The 18,716-nt window shown below is 32.4% G+C and overlaps 3 protein-coding genes across 3 annotated transcripts; 2 read left to right on the top strand and 1 right to left on the bottom strand.

The window, feature by feature from the left end:
- The first annotated feature begins 5,363 nt into the window (after nt 1–5,363).
- On the top strand, nt 5,364–7,552 carry LOC125590137 (spermidine coumaroyl-CoA acyltransferase-like). Its single transcript, XM_048763216.1, has 3 exons — nt 5,364–5,962; nt 6,197–6,448; nt 6,694–7,552. Exons 1-3 carry the CDS (start codon nt 5,510–5,512, stop codon nt 7,360–7,362), a joined length of 1,374 nt encoding a protein of 457 aa, XP_048619173.1. The 5' UTR covers nt 5,364–5,509; the 3' UTR covers nt 7,363–7,552.
- A 143-nt stretch (nt 7,553–7,695) lies between these two features.
- Nucleotides 7,696–14,377, bottom strand: LOC106409493 (cytokinin dehydrogenase 4). The gene is made up of 5 exons (XM_013850125.3): nt 11,010–14,377; nt 10,132–10,259; nt 9,370–9,627; nt 8,313–8,581; nt 7,696–8,202 (listed from the first exon to the last, which is right to left on the bottom strand). Exons 1-5 carry the CDS (start codon nt 11,635–11,637, stop codon nt 7,911–7,913), a joined length of 1,575 nt encoding a protein of 524 aa, XP_013705579.2. The 5' UTR covers nt 11,638–14,377; the 3' UTR covers nt 7,696–7,910.
- Nucleotides 14,378–14,627: 250 nt separating this feature from the next.
- Nucleotides 14,628–15,796, top strand: LOC125590138 (transmembrane protein 258-like). Its single transcript, XM_048763217.1, has 4 exons — nt 14,628–14,791; nt 14,877–14,977; nt 15,468–15,546; nt 15,643–15,796. Exons 1-4 carry the CDS (start codon nt 14,789–14,791, stop codon nt 15,688–15,690), a joined length of 231 nt encoding a protein of 76 aa, XP_048619174.1. The 5' UTR covers nt 14,628–14,788; the 3' UTR covers nt 15,691–15,796.
- Nucleotides 15,797–18,716: the final 2,920 nt, after the last annotated feature.

Genomic DNA, 18,716 nt, shown 5'->3' with positions numbered 1-18,716 from the left:
TTAACTTTTATTATGTCCACATATTAAAAATTATAATACTTTAATAATTTCCTCGCCGGGTTATCACCTAGTATAAAAGGATAAAGAAAACATCGATGGAGTTGTTGCATTATGTTCACACGTGGAGAATGTCTTTGTCTACAATCAAGAGTTGCTGCAAATCGCACTGAAATTCACATGTCACCCAAAATCAAATCAATATAAAACAAAAGGAAACAAAAATTAAAGTAATTATGTTATTTTGTTCTCCCCATTTTATGATAAATATCATTTAGACACATTTCACACATATTAAAAAATAATAAAATGTACTAATCTATCTTTATTTATTATGCAATTATTTAAATAAAAATAATTTAACTAAACATCTTTTGGTTATTTAAAAGGATAAAAAAAATTATTGGAAAAAATTACATTGGAAATATAGAGTGACAATTATTTTAAAACAAAATAAAATAGTTAGAATGAAATTATTTTTGAAACAATTGAAGTATTATATACAAAACTATCAAATTCTTAGAGCACCTTTAACCTTCACTGTAGAACTCTCCTACAATTCTTAAAATTTTAAATATAAACATTTTAATTTATGAAAATCATTCTAAAATCAATTTACCATTAACTGGATGATAAAGATATATTATATGTTGGTTAAAATTTATAAAGATATGTTTAACTATTTTTACTAGATTATTGATATATTTTATGTATGGTGATTACATACTGTAGAATACTTTATATATAGTTGGATAAATTATAAATAAAATTAGAGATGAGATTGATTTAAGATAATCAGAAAAATATTTTGTGTGTGTTTATATAAATTTATATATATTAATAATAATTAAGTTATAATTTTAGTGAAACCATATATTTACCTAAGAGTTTTAAAAATATTAGTATCTTATCAAATTGTATCATGTTTTATACTGGTTTAACTCGAGACTGGATAAATTTATTAATTTATAGTGTTTATGAATTTATCTAAAATTTATAAAGTCACTACTGTATATAGTTTTTTAGAACACAAGTTAAAAAAAACCTCAATTTTCATTATTGGAATAAGACAAAGAAAGAAAGAAAATTAAACCTATCAAAAATTACCGCTGGAACTGTTTTTAAAATACACTAGTATTTAAAAGATATGAACGCGCAAATACATATATAATCTTTCATACCAACTGAATAGAATATTATAATATAACAATAATTAATATTATTTAAATTTTTAATTTCCTACATGCGGCATTCATATCAATTACATAGGAATCTTTAACGAATTAAATTTTTATGAACAATTGTTATTATTGTTTTTAGTCATTTTATTTTTTGAAAGCTATTTAAAACAAAGAAAAAACTTAAATTGGCTATTTGAGAGAATTGCTCTGGTTATTATGTTTTTAGTTTAATTATTAATTAATTAAGATTACATATCCTAAATCACAAATCTAATTAAAATAACAAATATTTAGCATAATATTTTTCTTTACTTTCAAACATATAAACTATAAAATGTTTTAGAATTTATAAGCAAATGAATGTAAAACATTGACCTATTATTTATAATTAAATTACACATGTCATTGGATATAGTTCAATGTAAAATTAATTTGCAAAACCATAAGTAATTATAATTTATTCAATATATATATATATATATATATGTGTGTGTATATATATATATATTAGGTGATTTTCTCATACTCTTGCATCAACCATAGTACAAGATAACTCAAACTTAAAATAAAAAAAACTAAATTTAATACATGATTGGTGAAATTTTTGAATTATTTATGAATTAAATTAAACCTTTAACCCAAACTAAATCACTGTTACCGCATGTTACCAATCATAGCCAATGTATTACAATGTAGATCTTAAATACAATTGTGTATCTTTCAAATTTAAAATCAAAATAGAGTATTTCTTAATTACTGTATTCCCCCCCCCCCCTCCCCCCCCCCCCCCCCAAATTATTCGTCTAGCCATAACACTGAATTACAACTGAATTACAAACATTAATATATTATTATTTTAGTTTTGAAAGAACTGGCTCTTAAAAGGAAAACAATGACTACAATTTTAGAGCATCAACATGTAGTAAGTTTCTTTCATAAATACCTTTACTAGATAATAATAGTATCAAACAAATAATAACACTAGTTCACTATATTATCCTGTTAGGTGTACATTATCGTGCTTCCACATCGGAGTTGTTAAAAGAATCTGTCCGTAAAGTAGTCACGGATACCTGAACCTGATACCTGTTACCTAGTAGTACTATGTATAATATATATGTACTTACGACACAAGACCAAACCATAAGAAAATCTCTCACCATCTAGATTACTTTTTGCTAAACTAATAATCAAATATATCACGTGTGCTAAATTATTTAACTCAACCAATACATAATTTCATGTTTGGTTAGGTGCATAATTCCAATTCTACAAACCACTCCATCATGTGATTCGCACTACATGATGCAAAATACTATATATCAGGTTAGGTGATCATTATCTTGCGTTTTTTTTACAGTAGAGTTGTTATGATTTTTCTTAAAAGTAGGATCAAACAGATCGTGTTGTCACGATCATCCAGTATGGATCCAATGGTAATATTAGTTAAAGGGAATGAGCTCAACTGAATTGGCCGTCGTTCACGTTGAGAATGTCATTTTCTACATACACATACATATAACAGTTGCAAAATGTGTAGCTACAATATTTTAGTGGTTATTTGATATATTGGTCATGAAAAGTCACAAAATCGTATTTATATGATTGTGGCTAAAAACATTTATGGGTTTCCATGAGTGTATAACTACCATTTAGTCATATATATTTAGTTAATTTAGTTATGAAATCGTCATTTAATAGTTCATCATAATTATTAAATAACCACCAAATATTTTACAACTAACTTGTGATTTGTGTATAATTTTCTTAAAAATAATTTCTATTTGTTTAAAATAATTCCCTGGATTAACCTATGAAAAATAACCAAATATTCAATTCAAAATTAATATATGCATTGACATTGACCAAAAGACTTCCCAGAATTTTTTTCGGTGGAGAATACTTCTTCAGAAGTCTTCTACACTAAACACATCTGAAAAATTGAAATATCATACCTAGATTCAGTGAAAGTTTGTTCTTACCTTCGAAGTACTCATAACTTCTTAATGAAAAGTATTCACTCATTATTAAACAAAGCCATCAAAATTGAGTAAATTTAATGAAAACATAAACATAAAACCTAATTTTTTATAGTTTTAAGGATGAAATACGAGAGGATATAAAAGATAAATGATTTATATATGTAAGAAATGAGATAAAAAGATGTATAAATTGATTTATATACATTTAGAGCTTTTTGTTATTAATGGTGGCTGGTGATATTAAAGACACTGGTAATTTTGTAATAAGTGAGGAAGATGATAGTGTTTGAGTAAAATTATCGAAATTCAAAAATTAAATTAAATAAATAATGACATTTTTTTGTGAATTAGTTGAAGTTTTAAGAATGAACATGACAAAAAAAAAAAAAAAAAAAAAAAAACTAGTTTTATGTTTTACAACAAATATTTGATCATCTTATAAAGAAAGCCCGCTTGCAAAGCACAAAATTATTTTTAGTTAAAATATGATTTGATAAATTATAAATCCTGAAGATAATTTATGTGATTTCTTTTAAGTTTTGTATATATTTCATATATATATATATAATATTTCTAGATATGAAAATCTATTTATTTAATTCGTCTTAGATTAATTATAATTTGTATTATCTAACACTGAAATGAAGTAATTAATCATATATTATACTAATTAATTCTTGTGTTCATGTTCTTATAATAGAAATGAGTTGGTATGTTTGTTGAACTCATATTATACGTGATAAATATTTTCATGTTTCATATAATAGTCCGCAAAAATTTGTAAGAATAAAATGTCAACTGTAATCAAATCCACCATATAATCAAATATTAGTAAATATTTTAGTTGCATGAAAGGAAAGTAAAGTAAGATAAGGTAATGCAAGACATGATCAGAGAAAACTAAATGATTTAAAACTTCAATAAATAAAAGATAATAGAAGATATTATTAAAGAAAACTATAAGTAAAATGATTTAAAACTTTTTTGAGTAGAAAATAAAGCAAGACGTGAATAAAGAAAATAAAATTAAAATGATTTAAGATTTCACCAGATAAAAGCATAATTTTGTGGTTGGGTGGTAGTAGACGGGTAAACACGTTTCTACGTGAAACTTAAGTCACATTGTTCTAGTCTCCTAACGCAGATATGAATTTATGATTTAGGACACATTTGAAAGCCCTGGATAATAGGTCCATTCACGGGTTTCTACTTCCCTGGATTCAACCATTAACCATGTTAAAAAAAATCTGTTACAGAAAGAAAAAAGTTCAGTAGATAAACATGAAGCAACTCAAGATCCAAGAACAACTTTAAAAATTGTGCTTGAGGTAAAAGAAGCAGAAGAATGGGTTTAGACATGTTTCAAAACTATTTGTAGTGAACTCGGTCTTGTGTGCATCGGTCTTGAATGACGGTCAAATAATCCTCGCATCGGCCAGTGGCATCGGTTGCAAGGCCGATATGAGATTCCTAAAAACGCTTTTTCTCTTCTGCACGATATGATGGCTCTTATGCATTGGCGTGTGGACCGACATTGACTTTTCTTTTTTTGACCGATATTGACTTCGTTCTTCTTGTTTTTTTTCCTTTTTCTTATGATCCTTTCTTCACACTCGTCCTCCTCGTCAAGCCTCTATCTTCGCTGAGCTCCAAGAATACCAACATGACAGTCATGTATATGCATAATGCACGATTTACATCATACCACTCTAAAATATATGAAAATAAATAAAAATTCAAATGCAATACAGTGATGCAGAATGAAAAAAGGATAAGAGTATAAAGTCCAGGCTAAAACCACATATCAAGTCAATATTTTATTGAACCAATCATACAAATTTTAGGTAAATTAATTTGGATTGGGTTAGAACATTTAAGTGTGTTGAAGCTTTGATATCACATTACGTTCATGAACTACCAATTTAAAATATGTTGGAAATTAGTAAATTAGTTTATGCTCTCTTATATTCTCATTTTATCCCTTAATGGCTAATCTCATTTATGATGCGGGGTATTCCTAAGATAACGAAAATGATCACGCAAATGTAACCAACAAATAAATGAATTAATATACCACTGTCATTACGTGCTCAAATGTTAAATTAAATTCATACATAATCTGTGACCAGAAAAAATTCCGCTTTTTTCTGGTCGATGTTGTAAGGTATTAAAAATGAGATTTAAGACCAGAAAACAAACATTGGTCAGTCATTGGTGGTGGTTAGTAGTAGCACCAGCAACGTGAAAACGAATAGGACGTTCATTTACATTCGCAACGTTGTAAGTCTGAAATTCGCTATATAAACATCATACGGATGTTTTATAGAATACATTCTAAACTGGTAAGAGATGGCAAACCAAACAAAACCGATCTTACCCCTATTAATCGAAAAGAAACCACTCGAGCTTATTAAACCCTCAAAACACACTCCTTCTGAAACTCTCTCACTCTCTACTTTGGACAATGATCTTTTCAATGAAGTTATGTACGCAACAATTTACGTTTTCAAAGCCAACGAAAAGAACCAAAATGATCCTGTCCCTTTGCTTAGGAAGGCTTTGTCCGAACTTCTTGTGTACTACTATCCCCTTTCAGGCAAGCTCATGAGACGAGAGAGTGATCGAAAACTTCAGTTAGTTTTTTGGGGTGAGGGAGTTCCATTTGAGGTCGCTACTGCAGCCCTCAACCTCTCCTCTCTAAACTATATAGAAAATCTTGATGACCAAGTTGCTTTGCGCCTTGTGCCTGATATCGAAATAGACTACGATAGCAACGTCTCTTATCATCCACTAGCTTTGCAGGTAGCTTTTCATTTTCTTGATTATTATGAGTTTAAGGCCATGAACTTCCATGGTAATAAAAAAATTAAAAAGTAGTCTTTTCCATGAAAAAAAAATTGCAATAAGTATATCTTTTTCTTGAAGATTAGATAATAATCTCAGTAAACTCTCAGTTTTGTAAGGGTAATGTTTTCTTCGTAGTGTGGATCACACATAATTAAGATAATCAATTGTTCCCTTTGATTTTTTTTAAAGGTGACCAAGTTCGCATGTGGAGGATTCACCATCGGCACGGCGTTGACGCACGCCGTATGTGATGGATTTGGAGTGGCTCAGATCATCCATGCTTTAACCGAGTTGGCTGCAGGAAAGAGAGAGCCAACGGTGAAGCCGGTGTGGCAGAGAGAGCGGTTGGTCGGACAATTGGATAATGAATTGGCCAAAGTGCCTGGTGGCCATATTACTAGTCTTTTAGCCACCTCACCATATATTCCAACTAGTGATATGGTATGTTGTTCTCCCATTAACTTCAACAATTTTGTGTTTGATATTTTATTTTTGATTATAATTTGTAATTTCTTTATATCTTATATACATTAGATTAAATAAGGAAAAATTAATATAATTGATGTTTTCAAGGTTCACTCGACGTTCTTGCAAATAAATACAAAGAAACTCGAAGAGTTGGTGTGATTATAAAGATTTTTTTAATATTTTAGCTAAAGTGATCTCTTCCATTCTCTGTCCAACAGGTAACGGAGACAATAAACATTCGGGCTAGGAATATAAAGAGGCTTAAAGACTCTTTGATGAGAGAGTGCGGGTACCCTAAAGAGGGCTTCACTACTTATGAAGTACTTAGCTCTTGCATATGGAAAGCAAGATCTCGAGCACTGAAGCTAAACCTTGACGGGATCACTGTCCTGGGCATAGCTGTTGGAATCCGACATGTTTTAGATCCGCCACTTCCTAAAGGATTCTACGGTAACGCCTACATAGATGTCTATATCGAGTTAACCGTGAGAGAACTCCAAGAAGCATCAATCTCTGACATTGCTAAGCACGTGAAGAAAGCCAAGAAAACAGCTTATGACAAGGGATATCTGGAGGAAGAGCTAAAGAAGACGGAGAGATTGATGAGGGATGATGCAAAGTTCGAAGGGGTAAGTGATGGACTATTGTTCCTGACGGACTGGAGGAATATTGGTTGGTTCGGATCAATGGACTTTGGTTGGAATGAGCCAGTGACTCTGCGGCCATTGACCGAGCAGAAGAGTGCAGTGCATATAGGGATGATCTTGAGACCTTCACAACTTGATCCATCAATGGAAGGTGGAGTTAAAGTGATCATGACGTTGCCAAGAGTTGCAATGGTTGACTTCAAGCGAGAGATGGATGCTGTGAACAAACTTTACTATTAATATTATCAATTAGTACCTTGGTTAGTTTTCTATGTGTGTGAGTGAATGTTTCAAACATGAATAATGGGAGAATAAAGATGATAATGCTTGTATGAATGCTTAAGTATGATCATCTAGTATGTAGAAAAAAAGAGACCGATATTGATTACATTGTAATTTATTATCACTTTTAATTGAATCATTGGAGGAAGCAAGTGTGCATCATTGACTTTCATTGAGCTTATAGATAAGCAATTTCTCTGATTTTAAATAACTGTTTAGCTTGCCATTTCCCACATTAATCTTAATCCATTAGTAAGCAGTTTCCCTGATTTTAGAATATTATCGTTCGCATGTCAACTCATGTCCTTCGTTATTAAATTTTAACATGAGAATATATAACAATTTTCCAAATTTTCAGAGACATGGACATTCACATAAAGAGGAAAAAGATTACAATTGAAGGAAGTAATTATCCATTCCAAATCACTAAACTATTTATTAATTAATTAGACTATGAACATACTTTTTGTGTGGCGCGGGGTGCGTGTTAAAGACACGTTGTATGTTTAACTAAAGATGTCTTGTCCCGGAGACAATAGTTTTTCTGGATCAAACATCATTTTCCTCCTCGAGAAATCATTCCATTTTGGTCCAAAATGCTTAATCCAATCTTCTTTTCTTGTGTAGTGCATCAAATATTCTTTGATCTTAATTCCCGAGTTATCGCAAAAGTTGATTATCCTGTCGTTAAGATTCTCGAGTTCTTCAAAGTTATGTGATCCACCAGCTGATTGCAAGAATCCGATCACATAAAAAACATCCTCGTTTGGTATCATTGCCGACATGAGGTTGTTCCATCTATTAATAATACCAAATAATCATGTTAACATTCTTTTTTCCATGTTATTAATTCATTGATACTAGATAACATGATGATATTAAAAGTCTCAAAAAGTGAAAACGCTTACTTTTTTCGGTTTGTGGGATAGAAGAGAGTAACACCAGAAGTTGCGGTCTGATTGAGAAGAAGGCCTTTGATGACACCTTCATGAAAATCTAATATTCGAGATCTCGGAACGAACATATTAAGCCATGGATGAGGAACTTCCCATAGCCCTATAGATCTGAGCTTATCTTCTTCGTTTCGTACACGATTCAAGAAATCGAAATAAGGAACATCTTGCACGAACATGAACTCCGAAGTAATACCTAGAGTTCTGGTTAACCTGTCGATTACCTACAAAAAAGGAGATATGCAATAAGTATATATGATATATGTATGTGACAAATTGAGTTAAAAAAATATGCAGTGCACGGAAATGATTCATTTATATTATCTGATATTAGGGGTGGACAAAAAATCCGTAAAATTTGATTCGATCCGTTATTCGTTTCCATTCGATCCGAAAAATCCGGATATCCGTAGTTTTACATATCGAAGCAAATACTAAAATTCAATATTCATCAAAGAAGAAGCAAATCACGAATACTACTTTTAAAAAAAACGGATATCCGATCCGTGATATACATATGCATGTACATTTATATATAAAATTATATATAACTTTATATCTCTATGTAAATTTTTACTATTTTTATCCACTACATTAATTATTTGGTTATTAAATTTTAAAAGTATGTAGTTTTAATATAATTTTTAGTGGAATATTATTATTCTATATTAAAATTTTCCTCTTTTTAATTTTTTTAAATGATTTTTTATTATTTTTTTTTACCGGATCGACAGATCGAATCGGATATCCGGAAAAATCAGTACCGAATATCCGGAAGCTTTTGGATCGAATCGAATCGAAAAATCGATTATCCGTGCGGAGCGGATCGGATCACGGATATCCTTAAAATTCCGGATATCCGCTCCGTGCTCACCCCTACTGATATATGATATATTTAATGTGTTTTCATATGATTAAATGATGGTGATACCGATTATGTGAGAATAACCATCCTGATATGCATATATATTGTCCTTTTTTCTTTTCTTTTCAGGATATGTATGTATAGTACCTGCTCAATGATAGGAAGGGTGGTGGTATCATAATACTTGGCTACTTCGAGAACATAGATGATACGGTGGTCATTCACAAGAGAGACGACTCTTGTTTGATCGGAGAGTGGGAAAAAAGAGGTGTCAACTATTCCGTTTGACATCATTAGTTGACCTTCTAAAAAGTCAACTCGAAGATCATTGGCCATTGATATTAAACGCTCTTGGTCTCTTGTAAATGCCGAGAAGTCACTGTAGAGTATGCGTATCCATTTCGCCTGCATAGTTTTATATCAACTTACATCCATTAATTAATCCATTTTAAAGGGCATTAGTTAATCTTGTGTTTATTAATGAGAGACTTTGTAATTATAAGAATCGAAGTATGATTATGAGGAATAAATATAAACCAGGTGCACGCAACGTAACTTTTATCTAGAGACTATATGTACAGATTATTAAGCAGATTAGTTATTATATAGTAGCTAATGTGGAAAATAAAATAAAATAAGATGATGTATTGACATCAAGAAGATTTGCAAGCATAAGACACGATTACAGTCGAGCAAGTCCTAGGATTGATTTATTGTGCAGAATCTTATGATACATAAGCAATATCAGATTTTATTCAGCAAATTAGTGCATACTTTTTATTCAAAGAAATTCAAATTGAGTCTTTTGACTTCCGCTTTCGTTCCAACCAAATCTAGCTTAATTAATATAGATTTACGACTATCTTCTTAGTTCTACTTTTAAAAATAAAGAGATATAATGAAGCATACCCTTGTTGGTGCATGCTCCAACGCAATTCTGGCTCTTGTTATTATGCCAAATTGGCCCAATCCTCCTAAAACTCCATAGAACAGTTCAGGGTTTAACTTTGGAGAGCAAGTCACCATGTCACCCTTTCCTGAAATCAAGTATATAATATGAAGAAAATTAAAAAGTCAACATATTAAATATATAGAACCATCAACGAACAGAATTACTAGTGAATGACCTTTCTTTTTGACCAAAAAAAAAAGTTTTTTAAATCATGGGATTGTACTGGTTTATGGCGTGTGAGTTTTTACCTCAAGAATCAAATTTGTAGTTGAACTTTTTATTTATTTTCATTAATATTGAGAAGTAGATATATCTCTCTGTCCACATATATATAATAGTTTAACTCGGATCTTAATTAATACAATTGTAGCTTGCAGACAAAAAGGAATGGTAGCTTTTAGAGCCAAATTCTCATCGACTTGATGTATAGATAATAGTTAACTCGGATCTTATTACAATTGTAGCTTGCAGACAAAAAGGAATTGTAGCTTTTAGATACTATTTCATTCCTAGAGCCATAAAATTCTCATAGACTAATGTATATATAATTAATACACCATCCGATGCATATTAAAAAAATCATTTTTTATCTGAAAAATATCATTAAAATTATAAATTAATGATATTAACTAATTATAAAATAGATTATAAATATTATTGGTTACACAGTTTTAATAAAGTAAAAAGTTACCTAGAAAAATGAAAACATCTTATATATTGTAACATAATATTTTTTAAAACATCCTACGTTTAGTAACGGATTGAGTATATAATAAAGTAAACAAAATATTAGCTAAAAATGTAAGTAAAATCAGTGAAATTGTGTATTTCGTACCAGTAATAACGTCCAGTTCATGAACGTTACTAATCTGAGGGCCGTGTCTAAACACCTGGCCACCGATTCCAGCGTTCGACAAAGTCCCGCCAACGCTGAGATAGAGATAATCCGTGAAAGTAACCGGCGAGACCCCTCTCGCCAACGCCGCCTCAAGAACCTCCACCCACATCGCCCCGGCAGCTACGTCAGCGTAAGTCCCATCAGCTAAGACAACAACCGCTGCTGGTTTAGCCGTCTTGGCGAGACACGTCATGTTTACGACAACGCCGCCAGGTGCAGAGGCTTGGCCACGGAGAGAGTGGCCTTGGCCGCGAGCGGCCACCTTGAAACCTGGCGAGGAGGTTGTTGACTCGCTGTCATAAGAGAAGTCTCCGTTTGCGAACCGGAGAAGACGGGCAACCTCAGCGGGGGTAGAAGGGCAGAGGACGGCGCCGGGGTTAACATCGGTGATATTTCCGAAGTCGCGAGAAGCGGCGGAGATGGAGAAGGGATCGGTGAGGACGGTGAGGTTGAGTGATATGGGTAAAAGGACATCAATGCTCTCCTCTGATTTGATTAAGGTCGGAGTTAGACACATCAAGAGCGTCATTAGTGTGATGATGCTTAAACTGGGATTAGTAGTCATTGTTTAATTAATGGGGAGGCTAATGAGAAAACGAGAGGGAAAATGAGGTGTTGCTATTAATATTGTTCTTGTTGATCATGGGATTAGTATTGAGATTAGTTTGAAAGTATGAGATTTATATAGAACCACGCATAGAGAGACTGTATATAATATAATATTAATAACGAGCACGTGAATATCTTTACGTGATTTTATTGATATTGATATACAGGTTTTAACGCCATAAAAAATAAAAATAGGACAACGAGTTATGTTCATCCAAAAGATAAATTAGTATGTGAAAAGAAATATTAGAAGTATTTACTACATTGGCTCTCGAAATATTTATCAGTGATATTTAACTAGGGGACTGAATATAGAAGTTGGCCTTGAAAGACTATATGGTTGGATGGTCAGAGGCATGTCATATGTCCTGAGTAATTCTTTGTTGTTAAATTTGACTAAATGTAGACACCATGAGAAATTTTAATGTATAACTTATGGAAACATTTAATTCTTCATCCATCAACTATATTGGCCTACTGGTAATGTATTTAAAATCCCCAGGTAGTAGTTTTTCCAGATAATATTTTCCATTTCTGTCTTTTATAGTTATGGTGTATACATTTAAATCAGAAACGAAAAATGAAAAATAATATTTTATCTGAATATTAGTGTAGTTGAGATAGTTACATTTGACTTCATATGTGATTCATAATAAATGTAACGTAGTTACGTAAATTTGAAATTTGTGGAAACCGACCAAACTCTGTGGGCCGGTTTAGATAGCACTTGCGTTTACCCAGTAGTGCTTGCAGTTAATATTTGTTTAAGCTGGTCCAATAATAAACATAACTTGAAAGTCTTCCATAAAACTATACTAAAAATAAAAGGATCTTTGGATATATATATATATATACATATAGTTGACTTCTAATATGTAGAATACTGAAATATTTGGAATCATCATAGCAAAACTATTATCATATATAACCATGTATTATAAATGATCAAAATGATAAATTACCAAAGTCTAGATATAAACCTTATTTTTAACAGCAGCCTAGATTACAATAGTAGCGGCCCTGACCGGAAACGGAGGAAGCTCAAGCTTCCGGCCTTCACTTTATAAAGAATTATTTACAAAGGTTCTTACCAAGTCTAGTGATAAACATAGTTATTTTGGAACGTAAGGTGACGATTTCGATTGACACTAGTGCTATTTTCTTCATACATAAACATTTTAATATATGTATCATTTACAAACAACTTATGAATGGGCCTTATTTTTTTTTACTTGCTTCCGGTTTATATATTTTCAAGGCCGGCACAATACACTATGGTTCATACAATCATATACCTATTATATTCAAATAAGAGTTTGATTGTTTTTTTTTTCTTGCTAAAAGATAATTCTATTAAAAATGCAAGTTAATGGAATTACATGGGCATGACTGTGCTATTCAAGTAGTTGGTAGTATATACTAAATAATATACAAATTCTATTTTCGTTTGATAAAATCTTGTAATTGGTATTTCCTTTTCGCGTCATTTTCTAATGGCTATTGTTTCTCTTGTACACAGGCAAGTTTTGTCAAAAAAAAAAAACACACACACAGGCAAGTAGCGTGAGAAGGCAAAAAAGGCTTATTTCACCTCGAACTTGGGTTTCTCTCTTTCGACGTCACAAAGCATCACATGCACGGTGAGACGAACATTTAATTGTATATTTGATATATATAGTTAAATGCAAGTTTATATACTATAAACTTTTTTAATCACAAACTATGTCCATTGTTGGTTCCCGATCGTTAAATGCAAGTTTATATACTATATTTAAATAGAATTAGTAGAGTTCAACTCACATAACTTCTCTGTTAGAGAGTGAAGCGCACGAAGAGTATCGCCGACTCGCCGTCCGTGATCACTTGACGGCCTGCAAAGAAAACTTGTGTGCCGTTATCACACGGAAGGTTCATTTAATAAATCAAGTTTAACATATGAGATAAATTATTAGACGACTTTTTTTTTTTTTTGGTCTAAAATTATTAGACGACTTACATAGTACTTTTTATAAATTCGTTATAAAAAGTGACAATGACAAACCATCGGTGTTTTTTGTTGCTGACTAAAAAGACTAAAACAAACATTAAAAAAACACACCATTAAAACACAAATTGGATAGTCTTCCGCTAAGGTGTCTGCACAAACATTAGACGATCGGTTCCTATATAAAAACTTAACAGAACTAAACATAGAATAACTCAAACTACTTATTGCACAAATGTAATGTTATAGTTTAGGTTTTCGGTGCACAAATGTAATGTTTATATTAAGGCTATCCCCTTCAAATTTCAACTTTCAATGTTTTAAGAACCAGACATTTTAAATAATAAAGTGGACTACTAATAATAACATTCATTTTTTCTTAATAAAAACTATTTAGATAATTATAAATAATGACATTATAAAATGCGGTAGCAAAGAACTCTTGACCTTTGGAAAAAAAGTACAAGCAGTTTTCATCACTCAGTTGCGTACCACTTCTTTCAAATCAAAAAGAATATATATTTTTTATTTTTTGTATCGGTCAACGAATCAAACATTTAACAAATTATAAAATCATATTTAATTCATCATTCCATTGTTTAGTAAACACCGTCAAACTGTTCAGCCTAATTTTTAATAGATAAATAATTAAATATAGGCAAAGTAAACTTGTAAGAACTAAAATAATATTTCGAAAAATGAATCCTAAATAAAAAAATATAAACTGCTTCGGCCTAGTTTTTAATAAATAATACTTAATCTAATATAATCTAATCAAACCTTTAAGAACTAAAATAATATTTCGATAAAAATGATAATTAAATAATTTTGTAATAAGTAGCAAAAATGATATAGTTGTAGTATAGTAGTAGGTAGACTCGTAGAGTTATGGAGGACACCACAATACATCTTTACTCAAAAAGGCCTTTCGAAATAGTTTTGGGCTTATTGAATCGAATCACACTAAACGGGCCCATAAAGTTTGTGTAAACCGGTCCGGTCTAAACCGGGAGGGAGTTGTGTGTGTAAAGAGCGGAGCATCTCTCTCTCTCTCTCTCTCTCTCAGTCAACGAAAGTGCTGCTCATTGTTCATCAGATCGAAGCGAAGAAGATAGCGACAACAATGGTAAGTCCCCAGATCCATCCTACCACCGCGAATTTGATCGCTTTTTTTTTTTACAAACGGTTTGTGTTATTTTTCCGGTGAGAAGGCTGCGACACCGATTACGAGTCCGATTCCGGTGGCGATGTACCCGACTCTGTCGGTGGTCACTCTAGCGATTGGCCTCGTCATCACAGCTTTCTTCTTCATGTAAGCTAAGCTAATCTCGATCCGATCTCTAGGTTATGAGTTGTGAATCATGTGTATTAAAGATCTCGTCTTGTTGGATGTTCATTGAAGCTTTTGGCCAACATTGTTATTTGCTGATGTATAGTCTCAATTGCTAGGCTCTGTTTAAGCTTTAGTATAAGAAAGACTCATTCTTTTAACATAAGATGAATGTGTCTACTTAGTTGTTTAACTTTTAGGCATGTGTGAGTTCTGTATCATTGTCCTTTCATTGATGTATGGTGTAAAGACTCGGACTTTCAACTGGTAAGAGAATGTGGCATGTTCTAGGAGATGTTGTTCGGTTGTGTTGAAGTAGTGTCTTGTCTTGGCTTAGTTGGTTTTAGCATCAAGTCAAAATTTTAAGATGTTCTCTCTGTTGGCTGTTCTGGTCTAGATTCAGTTCAACAGGGAGTGATCAAAATGTTATTGTTTTTTTTTACTTACCCTGTTATAAACATTTTTGATGCAGCTATGAAGCTACATCATCCAGGAAAAACCGTAGCCTCGGGAAGGAGCTCGCGGCTGCAGCAGTAGCATCTGTTTTCTTGGTATGGCGTTACTCTCCTTCTTTATCATCTTTAACTTTTTAGTAGTTGTCTTGAACGTAATGTTGGTGTTGAAATCTGTTTCTCTGTTAATTGCAGGGTTTTGGATCGTTGTTTTTGCTACTTGCTAGTGGTGTTTATGTCTGATCTTTGTTTATCAATACTATCCCCAGCTAGTTTCAATGAACAAAAAGAACAATACTTTTATGTCCAACTTAAATCAGATTTATGAATGTTAAAGACTTTAATTGTTTTTGTGCCTTTTAATGCTTAACGGAGTTTGGATGTGGCCACTATTAGAACAGCGTTGTGGTCAGTCAAGTTAATCAATTATCACATAAGAAAAAAAAAATTAATCTCATATATATATATATATTTCTCCCGAGATTGAGAAGAATATATGTTGCTTGATTGAAAGCAAAACGATCAAAAACGGGTTACGTATTTTTTGCAAGGGAAATTATGATTCTGATTTTCTTCTGTAATTTAAACGTTACACAACTTTTAGGTTATGGAAACAAAACAAATTTTCAGTGAACACAACAAGAAATTTACAACGTGGGTCGGCTTCCACTGGAACGCAGTGGAACCTTGGACTATAATATTGTCAGTGTTTCTGGTAGTTGTGAGAGTATCAGTGAATCAGTGAAGGTGGTACATTGCTGGTGTTTTATAACTTTTTTGATGCATTTACTTTGAAAGCTATCGAAGATTTTTCTCGGTAAAAATGAAAACTTCTTATATGATATTAAGTTTTGCAGATATGGTGGATGAGTGACTTGATTTACAGACCGGAAGATGAAGTACTGACAGAACTAGATAACTTTTAAGTCACATGTTTTCTCATGTGGCTCTCCAAGACTTGAGGAAGCAATCCCGTGACTATTAGTACGCTGCTGCGGTGATTTAGGTGTGTCTGTTTTTGTGAGGAAAATTGGTTCATTCATGCCATTTATGTGTTAGTTTTGCCTAGAAGGTACTTGGTTTATGTAGACCAGTAATTCAAAATATTGATAGGTTTATGACTTCTTGAATCAGTTAGGGTTCTTGATTCTGTTTATTCAGGTTAATCGTAGGCACGTAGATTACTTGTGTTCAACCATAGTTGGAATCTGAACTTAGTGAAACAGAACCAAGTTTAATTAACAGATTGAAATCCATATTCTGAAAAGTTGACTTATGCTTTACAGAACCGTTCAGTTACATCTCCAACAACAAAATGAGATAGAAGTTTGGTTTGGTTCTTCACCTCTTTTCGGTTTCGTTTAATAAAAAAAAAAACGGTTCTGAACAGTCCAGGTTGAACCGGGACAACCCACTAGTCCGACAGTCTACAGAGCTGAGCTGTTGTGCAATCTTAAGAACCGAGATCTATGCATTTGCTGACAATTCGTGTTAAAGCTCATGGGATTGTGTTGTAAAGGAGTTAGGTAGCAACAGCCGTGGATATTTATTACAGAATATCTTCTGGTAGATTCTCTCTCGCTCTAGTTTTAAAACATCTCCGAAGGTGTTAATAGTACTGAGCCTTTCATGGGGTTCTGACTAATCTGAACATTTAAATACACCAGTCATTCATAGATCCATGACCATCACATTAGCTCCTATATGCTTTGTTGGATTCTTATTATTGATTCAATTCAGCTACAACCAAACAAAAAACCTTGTTTGTCGACGCAAACAAACACACATACGTACGCACAAACACGTCTTGAGTTTTGCATGTGTATGTCAAATTATTTGTTTTGAAAAGACTAAAGAGGAGACACAGTTGTGGCTCAAAACCAATATGTCCACATAAAAAGTTGTGGCTCAAAAACTACATGTCCATAGGTTATGTCCTTTTTTTAATTCCTAGCCACTAAAACCATTTTCTTTGGTCTCTGGTTCACTGTTTCAACATTCTTGATATTTCCCCATCCACCGATTAATATTCTATTTGTAACCGATTTTTATATTCTGCACAAACTAATCCAGATCCTTATTTTTCTTGAACATAGGTTCACCAAAAATAACTATTGTTCTTTCTTCATGATAAAGATGTGTGTGAGTGTGGTGAACCAACAGAGCATGAAGCTTGTTTAGACTGCAAAGCTTCTAGGGAGTGATAGTGTGATACTCAAGCTAGTTGTTACTCTATAAATGAATACAACGCATCTATGGTTTGCGTATTTAATTTATGAGTATGTAACACGTGATAACCTTCGAGTGTGTCATAGGGCTGGGCAAAAAAATATTTGCCGAACCCGAAAATCTGAACCGAATCTGATCCGATGAAAATGAATCCGAACCGATTCGAATCTGGTATAAATACCGAATGGATCTTGTTTTATGGTATTTTGGATTATGGGTATTATCCGAACCGAACCCGAACCTAAATGGATATCCGATAGAACCCGAAACATTCAAAATTCCCAAAAATAACTTGTACCAAACATGATCTCAATTCCTAATATGTATTCAAAATATATTGAATATCAAAAATAATTATCTATTATATGAAGATTGATGGTTGAAGATGGCGGTTGAAGGTTGAAGTTTTTAGATTTTGGCTTTGTTTTCATTGAATAATGTTTTTTTATTTCATGAGAACTTGGTTTTCGTTTTATGCTTTCATTTATTTGGTTTTCTTTCGATCAATAACTATGTTTACCTTTCATGATCACATTTGATGTTCCTTTCTTTTTTTTGAACCGATTTTATTTATGTTTTACAAAATTGGTACAAATCAAGTATTTTAAAACCAAAGAACCGATTTTACTTATTTTTTTGTTACGAAGTAGATATAAATCAGGTACATTTAAACCTAAGAACCGATTGGGACCCGAACCCAAAAGTACATCGGTTGTACCAGTTCTTTGAAGATTTACTAATCCCGACCCGAACCCGATAGAACCCGAACCGGTTCCGAACTGGTCCCGAACCAAATTTTCATATAACCCGAATGTGGCTGATTTTGATAAACCCGAAAAACCGAAACCCGATTGGACTAAACCGAAACTCGATTGGGACCCCGAATGCCATGCCTATGCCCAGTGTGTCATTATCAAGCTTTGAAGCTCGGGGAAAAGTCCTTGAGTCACGGGAAATACCATAGTAGCTAGAGTTTTGGAGCTCAAGATTTTCACTATTCCTCCACCTACATGATTATATATCTACACACACACTATGCA

This window comes from Brassica napus, chromosome C7 (genome assembly GCF_020379485.1).
Source record: "Brassica napus cultivar Da-Ae chromosome C7, Da-Ae, whole genome shotgun sequence".
Classification (NCBI taxonomy): domain Eukaryota; kingdom Viridiplantae; phylum Streptophyta; class Magnoliopsida; order Brassicales; family Brassicaceae; genus Brassica; species Brassica napus.
The sequence above is the reverse complement of the archived record's forward strand: the minus strand, read 5'-3'. Positions and strand labels throughout refer to the sequence as shown.

Excerpts from the sequence above, each read along its gene's own strand:
- LOC125590137 (XM_048763216.1), top strand. The coding sequence starts at position 5,510 with ATGGCAAACCAAACAAAACCGATCTTACCCCTATTAATCGAAAAGAAA. Across the intron at positions 5,963-6,196 it reads ATCATCCACTAGCTTTGCAG|GTGACCAAGTTCGCATGTGG; the intron begins GTAGCTTTTCAT and ends TTTTTTTTAAAG. Across the intron at positions 6,449-6,693 it reads ATATTCCAACTAGTGATATG|GTAACGGAGACAATAAACAT; the intron begins GTATGTTGTTCT and ends TCTGTCCAACAG.
- LOC106409493 (XM_013850125.3), bottom strand. The coding sequence starts at position 11,637 with ATGACTACTAATCCCAGTTTAAGCATCATCACACTAATGACGCTCTTG. Across the intron at positions 9,628-10,131 it reads TGGAGCATGCACCAACAAGG|GCGAAATGGATACGCATACT; the intron begins GTATGCTTCATT and ends AAAACTATGCAG. Across the intron at positions 8,582-9,369 it reads CCCTTCCTATCATTGAGCAG|GTAATCGACAGGTTAACCAG; the intron begins GTACTATACATA and ends CCTTTTTTGTAG.
- LOC125590138 (XM_048763217.1), top strand. Across the intron at positions 14,978-15,467 it reads ATCACAGCTTTCTTCTTCAT|CTATGAAGCTACATCATCCA; the intron begins GTAAGCTAAGCT and ends TTTTTGATGCAG. Across the intron at positions 15,547-15,642 it reads CAGTAGCATCTGTTTTCTTG|GGTTTTGGATCGTTGTTTTT; the intron begins GTATGGCGTTAC and ends TGTTAATTGCAG.